Source organism: Acanthisitta chloris, unplaced genomic scaffold (assembly GCF_000695815.1).
Source record: "Acanthisitta chloris isolate BGI_N310 unplaced genomic scaffold, ASM69581v1 scaffold16289, whole genome shotgun sequence".
In the NCBI taxonomy this organism is placed as follows: domain Eukaryota; kingdom Metazoa; phylum Chordata; class Aves; order Passeriformes; family Acanthisittidae; genus Acanthisitta; species Acanthisitta chloris.
In genome coordinates, this window is record NW_008693215.1 from 1 (window position 1) to 8,741 (window position 8,741).

The 8,741-nt window shown below is 42.0% G+C and overlaps 1 protein-coding gene across 1 annotated transcript in view; it reads left to right on the forward strand.

Moving 5' to 3' along the window:
- Nucleotides 1–165: 165 nt before the first annotated feature.
- CDK7 (cyclin-dependent kinase 7) overlaps nt 166–8,741 on the forward strand; it is a gene marked incomplete at both ends in the record, with an annotated part of 9,339 nt that continues 763 nt past the window's right edge. The window contains 6 exons of the mRNA XM_009082998.1: nt 166–225; nt 1,007–1,040; nt 4,275–4,342; nt 6,381–6,449; nt 7,508–7,618; nt 7,975–8,093. Of these exons, the coding sequence (XP_009081246.1) occupies nt 166–225; nt 1,007–1,040; nt 4,275–4,342; nt 6,381–6,449; nt 7,508–7,618; nt 7,975–8,093 (461 nt within the window). The remainder of the gene's footprint in view (nt 226–1,006; nt 1,041–4,274; nt 4,343–6,380; nt 6,450–7,507; nt 7,619–7,974; nt 8,094–8,741) is intronic.

Consider the following 8,741-nt stretch of genomic DNA (forward strand, 5'->3'; position numbering starts at 1 on the left):
AGAGGGCAGAGTGGGGAGAGTAGGGGGAGAGAGGGGAGAGTGCGGGGAAAGCTGGAGGAGAGAGGGGAGAATGGGGAGGGAGGGGAGAGGAGAGGGCAAGCATGTCGGGGTCTCTTCTGCCCTAGTCACTCCCACTCACTCCGACCTCACTCTGCCTCTCCTCAGTTCGCCACTGTCTATAAAGCAAAGGACAGAAGCACTGGTAAAATCGTGGCGATTAAGAAGGTGCGTATCAGAATACATCCAGGTATCTGGTGACTCTTTTATTCTACCTGACCTAATGGATAATGGGATATTTTGTATCTTTGTTTTGGAGTGTTTGGGTTAAGTTAATGCATTTAACTTGTCTGTGGTTCCCACCCCACTGCAGGAGACAGGCACAACCTTTGCTGTCTTTCTCAAGGGTTGTTTGGTTTGGAACTTAAAATTCTTGTAATTAGTGAGGTTTATTAAAGAGAAAACCTACACATTTCTAAACTGCAGACTTTATTACTCCTGGCTAGTGGCGTTTTGTTACTTTGTTCTCAGTCTTTAGTCCTCCTGTGCCTGATTTCCTTTGCCAGTGCTTGAGTGTTGAGGTTCTGGACCTGACATTTCAGGTCAGGAGATGACTGTGACAGAAGGAAAGGCAGCCCAAGTTCACAGGCTGTGCTGACTTCACTAGAACCATCCCAAGATGACTGTCAATTCCGCAGCTCTCATTTCTCCCGGAGGAGAAGCTCATTAGTGCTACAATAAAGCTTTGTGGCTACAGAGCATTTTATGCTATCAGTTTGCATTGCATCTGTTTTCAGTGCCATCATTTCTATTTTTAAGCTTCTGTAAGAATTTCATTCTGTAGAGAGAGTCTTTTTTCTAAGGGAAAAAAACCCCCAACAATCAGCTAAAACCAATGCAGCTAAAGTGCTTCATTACCCTGAAACTCATTCTGCCTTTAGAAGAGTAATACTAAAGCTATTCCCCACCATCAACTTAGTCTTATGTAATATGAAATGTTTATTTTCAGATCAAACTGGGGAACAGAACAGAAGCTCAAGACGGTGAGTTTTAGAAGAAGTTCATGCTGTAGAATCTGTCCTTTCTTTGCTTTGTTTTTGCAGTTTGGTAGATTAATTTCCCACACCATGTCTTGGCTTAGAAAAATGAGCTCAGTGCTCAGTATAAGGCTGAGTGGATAACTGGTTCCCAAACTGCAGGGGCAGGAAAAAGCAGCATAGATACCTGCATGCAGGGTATGTGTCTATATGTGGGTATGTAACTGCTTAGCCTCTCAGTTTTAGTGGAATACAAACATGATGTGGATGATAATATGATCAGCACTGAGTTTAAAATACCTCTTTGTATCAATGCATCTATGTGCTTTAAATGTTGAAGACAGGTGAGAGTATTTGTGTCTGTTTTCAGATGTTTCCATTGTTCTATTTTTGTGGTGCATGCAGAGACAAAGGTTGATAAAAAGAAGACCTTAAAATTGTTTTCTCTGTTGCTTTTTTACCTCAAATCCAAAATAACCCATTTTGGAGCTTTCCACCAGTCGTCTGTAGTACTGGCAGGATTCTCCCAGAACTTTGAAAGACTGTGTATCCCTTGAAACAGGTTAGCCCATGAGCAGTTAAGTAGACTCATGCTGTTCTGTGCCTTTGAACAATTGGTTGCAGTAAATTGAGGCCAGTACCAAGCAGGTGGTCTGGGCCACCATCCCCCATACCTACATATCCACCTACATGGGGAGTGCCCCATCCATCTGTTAAAGCTTCTGCCTTGATGAGTAATACGTTCTGCACCTGATGCTTCCGATAGTAGGGACCATCCTTGTGGCCTTTGGCTCTCCTCAGTGGTGATTGTGCAGTTCCATTTTAATCTTCCAAAGGGATCTAGACTCACCCCTCTCCATGGTAACTCCTCGGTTGTTAATGCTCTCCCACACACCAAGGGAAATGTTATGTCCCTAGCCATTCAGAGTACACACCGACCCCAAGAGTGATGAGACGAGTAGTCTAGTGCAGAATCCCGTTTGCGGAAGGGGACGGCAGGCACAGAACCTTAACAGTGTCCCTGCGGGGTCAGCGTGGTCCTCGAGTTCTGGTGGCCCTCCCAGACGGTGTGTGTGGCCTTATATATCATAGTTTTGCTGTGTTATCCTGATGTGACCAGTACACGACAGGATGAGGCAGGTCCGAATTTCTTGGGGCATCAGCACACCTTTGGTCGCATAGGTTTGGTGGCTCTGTGCATGCGTGCAGAGTCAAAGGGTGGTCATCAGTGTCCTCTGGGGGTTGTTACTTCCTCGTCCTTCCCCATCATCACCTCTGTGTCCTTCCTTGGTGGGCCATTTGGCAGTCAGTCAAGGCTCATTATCCTTTTAGCTGCCTTAGCTGAAGTTTTCTCATCACTGCTTAGTCCTTCAGTCCCACAGGCCAGTTGCACCTGCTTACTCCCGTCTCACTCCATTCCCACAGGAGAGCTGCACCAGCTTACTTTTATAGTCAGTTTGACATGACCTGCTGCAGGCTATCTCCATTTATAAGGGTCTTCAGACACAGTATGGATAAATAGAATGCTGCTTATTAGCACCAGCTACATAGCTGCTGAGGTCTGGTGTAACATCCTCCCCTTCTCCACACCTCCTTGGTTGCTAACAGAGATGGGGCTTGTTTAGTGGGAAGGACAGAGGTTAATCCAGCCTTGCCCTCAATTTCTAAGTTGCTTAGTGCATACTGTGTAATCAAACTCAACTTTTAGGGTTGCTGTAATTTTTACCTCTAATCCCATATGACTCTGGACAGCATTAATTATACACCAAATATTTTATAGTTCATGCTTTCGGAGGGTGAGCTTTAGTGAGTCATCCTTTGTAGTCATGGTCCACTCATCCTGAGGCAGGGCTACTGGTCCTTGGGCTCTGGTGGCAGGAGTCCAGCCCTTCTCAGCAGTCCTGACTGCAGTCTCAGATGTTGTTAATACCTGGAAGGTGCCCTCCCACGCAGGAATCAGTTAATTTTCTTTCCAAGATTTTATTAGTACCCAATCTCCAGGTTTTAATGAGTGTATATAAAAGTCCAGGGGTGCAGTTTGGGGTAACAATCCTCTCTGTCTTAAGTCTGCAAGAGAAGGAGTTATGGTAGGCAGATAATTTCTGAGATAAGCATCAGTTAATTTGGGAGTCAGCAGTCCCTCTCTGTTTCCTGAATAAGGTAAACCAAGTAAGATTTCCTAAGGGGAGATTCCCAGATCCCTTCTAGGTGCTGTTCTAATTCTTAATAATGCTAAGGGTAAACACTTGGTCCATGGTAATTTAGTTTTGATAATTAACTTAGATGTATTGCTTTTCAAGGTAGCATTCATTCTTTCTACCCACCTGGAGCTTTGGAGATGCCAGGGTGTGTGAAAGTCCCATTTCATGCCCAAGGCTTGACATGCATCCCTTAAAACTTGGGAGGTAAAGTGAGACCTTCTGTCAGAATTTACTCGTTCTGTTGTGCTGTACTGAGGAATTCTTTGTTCTAACAAGACCTCGATCACGTTAGAGGAAGTGGCAGTTGCAGAGGGAAAGGCTTCAACCCAATGGGTCAGATGATCCACTATTGCTAACAATTTCCATCACTGTATCTTAGGGAATTCCATATAGTCTATTTGTGCACTCTGAAAGGGTCTCAGAGCTACTTCCCTTCCCCCATCAGGATTATCTCTCATTACCTTCTTATTGATTTTTGGCAAGTTAGACAAGAACTAGTCACTTGTTTAGCTATGGTATAGACTCCTATACACCCATGCGCTCTCAAAAACTGGTCACAGAGGGCTTGGGTTCCCCAGTGTGTTCCTTGGTGTATTTTTGTCAGTATTCTCCTGGCAGTAGGTTTGCTTACCATTTGTATTCTTCCCTCTGGAACTGACACACCTTGAAGAAATAATATTTGCAAGATACAATGTGTTTTTTTTAAAAATAAAAGCACCTGGAAAAGGTGATTTATTTTTTTTTAATTTCCCTAGGCTTTTGCTAGGACTTTCCATTTTTGCCAAAAGAGAAACATGTTGCTTCTTAATCTAAACCAAATTGCTGTGATGTAAAATGTATTTGCTGTGGAAGGTGCATGCCCACTTTATTCTTCAACAAGTTGCTTATCTGTGTAATGTACTGGTAATTTAACAAATTGCTGAGTGGTGAGAATGTAATTTGTAGTAATAAATAGTGAGTAACAGAATGAGAGGGTTTTTGGGAGGCTTAATCCAAGGGGTTTAGTTTTGTTCTTTCTTTTTTCTCCCCGTCAATGTAGGAATCAACAGGACAGCCCTCAGGGAGATAAAACTGCTACAGGAACTAAGCCACCCAAACATCATTGGTGTAAGTAAAATGAATGCTACTTCTAGAATGAAGTCCTCAAATACTTGTGGTACAGGTTTCACACTGAAATTTAAAACTAGTTGGGTCATGGAACTGCTACTTAATTTTATTTGAGCTTTTTTCCCTAGGTCAAAATGGACAGTACAACAACTGTTACGGCAAAATGCCTATTTCAAAGTAGGTTTTCTTAGCCTGGGACCACGTGGATATCAGTAGTGGGAAGAGTCATGAAAGTTTAGGTTACCTGATTTTGCATCTCTGTGGTAGAATTACAAGTGAGAGTAGGCCTGAACTTGCCTGATTGTTTGCTTCATATGGGACAGTCAGAAACAGACTCTGGTAAGCAGTGACAAAGGGGCAGTCCTGTGCCTTTAGGCTTTGGCACACGGATGTGATGTCTAAAGTCTCTGCTGAAATGAGTAAATCCTGTATCTTTTCAGGTGCATTTTGATAGAGTTACAGCTACAGAGCTGCAAGCCAAAGACATTTTTGCTGCAGACATCTGCAGATGGAGCCAAAGGTGTTTTAATGTTCGCTCACAGTAATTAGAGTGTCTGCCATAAATATTAGACCAAATATGAATTTTCCAGATACTTAAATTCTTTCTGAGTGGAAATATCCTCTTTCTGGATTGTGAACTTACTCTAAAAGTGGTTGCTTTAGCTATCCAAGTCAGAGAACTAACTGGATGAAGCCTTGAGCAACCTGATCTAGTGAGGAAGTGTCCCTGCCCAGGGCAGGGGGTTGGAATTAAATGATTTGTAAGGTCTATCCCAGCCCTTAAATTCTATGATTATATGTGCATGTAGAGAAGGACAACTAAAATGGCAAAGGGTTGGAGCATTTTCTTTATGAAAAAGTCAGGGATTCTTCACCCAGAAGAAAAGGCTGGGAATGGGGGTGTCTACAAAACAGGTGGTAGATGGAGTCCATGCAGAACTGCTAGTTTCAAACCCTGTAGTACTAGAAGTAAGAGATGTATTTACAACCTATTTGCAGCAGGAGTGGAAATTGTACTGCTTACCTCAGTGGATTTCTAGACTATGTCGCCATGGGCATTGTAGAAGCAAATAGCATCGGCAGTTCAGAAAGGAATTTGGCAAGTTTATGATCAGCAGGTCCATAAGGAGGTACTAAAGACAACAGATAACGTTTTGCTCCGCTTAATAGACCTGACAAAACTTGTGTGGATGTTGGGGGTGTAAGGGGCATGAACTGCAAGAAGTGGCCAAGCCTGTAGACTCACCTGCATAGCACCTAGTGTTACGATGATTTCTGCAGAGGAAGAGCAGAACATAGTCACTGAAACAGAACAGTCACTGCTGTTGGGTGCTATTCAAACAAATTGTCTTGCAAATGGACAATTCACGCAGTGATCACGCTGAGCCTAAGGAGTGAGCCACATCATGAAGAGCTTACCTTCCTCATCTCAAAGGTAGAATACCAAGCTGGATGTTAATCTCAAATTGCAAACTGATTCTGTCATTACACAGCTTCATCCTAAGAAAGGGCTGTTTGGAAGCCCTCCAACGAGCTTTATTTATCATGGAGAGCTTGCTACAGAGATGAGTATGCACCTGAGGGAATCTGAAAAGAAGTTAATAAGCCACACACTTAGAACTTCTAAAAGCTGCATACTCACAGGAAGTGAATACATTGAGCTGAATCTACGGGCAAACAGTAGTCTTAAGGAAGGGTAGGAGTTTTGTAGAACAGCAAAGTTTGGGGGAGAGAGCAAAGTGTGCATTCTATTACCTGTTGTAGTTAACATGATAAAGTTAATTCTTTCTCTTTTTTTACTATCTCCAGGAAGGAGGGACGATGGTGTAAAATGTTATTACCAAACTTAATGAGGATCTTTTCTTTTTTGTAAGCTGAGTTAAGAAGCTAAACTGAGTCAGAATTTTTTCTCGTTGTGAGTCAAAAACCTTAAATAGGGTCAACAAGCTGAAAGCCACATGCAGACTACAGTGGTGCTGAATTTCAGAAAACTGGAAGCATGAGAATATAATTCATCACAATGTATTTTGTTTTGCAGCTCTTAGATGCTTTCGGACACAAGTCCAATATTAGCTTGGTGTTTGACTTTATGGAAACAGATCTAGAGGTAAGATTTTTTTTTTAAGACTTTTATTTCAGTATCTTCAAATGGTTTTTGAAAATGCTACTTTAACAGGCTATTAACAGGATATTTGTCCATGTCAGAGAGTTGACTTTATCAGTTGAAGAAGATCACATGTTAAAAGTGGGTTGAGTAATTTCAGGTTTTGAGAGTTCTCAGATGAATTAGTCATTTACTTTCAAATACTTGTCAGCAGGATCTTCAGGAAACTGTTTGCTGTGTTAGTTTCCCAGGACTAAAGTCTGAGTGTAGAACCTCAGTCATAGACCAGTTTCTCAGAGTGCAGTTGCATAATACCAAACATGTTCAAGTACATGTGATACCAAAGTATACCAGGTGATGATGGTACTAAAATCACATGCACCTGAAGCATTTTTTCAGATGTGGCAATGCCAGGTAACTGCAGATCAGTATATCACAGATGTTCCATTCTCCAAGACCTTCCTCTTTGCATAAGTATGTGACATTTTGATATGAGAGCCTTCATTTTGGAAGCCTGTCCAGGACAGCACTGCATGACAGATCTGTGGATGCACACATGATATCTACTCTGAACTGAAATTAATGTAGTTGTTAAGCTGCCTCATTACACACGTACTGCTAAGGACTGAAATATTACAAGAAAATACTGACAGGCTGTATCAAAGTGGCCATACCTCCAGAGGAAACCACTTCATTTGCAGAGATTAGTTGCTTTGGTTGTACAGAGGAAGAAGAAGTAATCTCAAGTTTACTGAGGCATCATTTTTGTGTACGTCTTTGTCTTGGAAATTCGTGTATCAACATGGAATTGAGACAAAATAATAAACTTGTTTCCCACCTGTTTTATTCCTTTGCTGGCTGTGCAAAGTCCCTGTAGGCTATCTGGACTTCCCATTTCAATTTCTGATCTCCAGAATGAACCTTATTTTTCTGGAAAAAGGATGAGAATGGTAGAAAATATGTGACTGCCAATTTGAACTTAAAGGCTGAAATAACTTGAGAGCTGAAAGGATGGAAGGAAGTTGTGTGCTGAGCTTTACCATCACTTTAACACTTTGCAGGTTATTATAAAGGATACAAGTATTGTGTTGACACAGTCCCACATCAAGGCATATATGCTAATGACACTTCAAGGATTAGAATATTTACATCAGCATTGGATCCTACACAGGGTAAGTCTGTGATAAATTGGCAATCTTTGTGCTCTAACAGAAGCTGGAGAGAATTTGAGCCTAAAGTGTAATGAAGGTTTGAAGTGCAGGCACTTTCCCTCCACAGTGATTCATATTAGCTGTTTTGGAGAGACAATACCAGTACCAGAAATGTTAAGCATTACTGGTGTGGTTTTCACTTAGATACTTACATAAAAGGATCTCCAGTCAGATGAGACTTTTTTTCCTTATAATGTAGGAAAGAATCAAAAACTTTCATTTTGGAATACTGTGGTGACACATCTGCCAGGAGATTCATTGTATGTCTGTTCTTACCAATACTGACAAAACTTCCTCTTTGCTTTCTATACTGACAGGATCTTAAACCAAATAACTTGCTGGTAGATGAAAATGGAGTTCTAAAATTGGCTGATTTTGGCTTGGCAAAATCCTTTGGAAGCCCAAACAGAATTCAAACACACCAGGTAGTAACAAGGTAAAACATTCTGCTTTGTTTCTTAAACAAAGATAGTTGTTTTGCAGTGTCTCTTGAAATACGTCAAATCAGCATGATGTGGCAAGAGCCTCATGAAGAAAACACAGGAAAGCATTGCTTAGCTAAGTCTCCATAAGAACTCCGTATGCATCTGTGAAGGTTGTTCTGGGGCATAATACCCTTGAAATGCATGGAAATAGGTAGTCACATTATCTGCTATGAGACAAATCCTTGAACACAATTAAAATACTTATGACTGTGTTTTATGGCAAGCTTTAAAAAGCAGGACTGCAAAATCATAGCATGTTAAGGGTTGGCGTAGACCTTGGAGATCTTCTAGTGCCAGCCCCCTGCCCTGGGCACCCCTCCCACCAGAGCAGGTTGCTCAAGGCTTTATCCAACCTGGCTGTGAACACTGCCACGGTCGAGGCAGCCACAGCCTCCCTGGGCAACCTGTGCCAGTGTCTCACCACCCTCACAGTAAAGAATTTCTTCCTAGTGTCCAATCTAAAGTTCTCATCTTTGATTTTATCCCCATTAATCCTTGTCCTATCACTGCAGTTCCTAACCGAAAGTCCCTCTCCAGCTTCCCTGGAGCCCTTTCAGGTCCTGGAAGGTGCTCTTGAGGTCTCCACACAACCTTCTCTT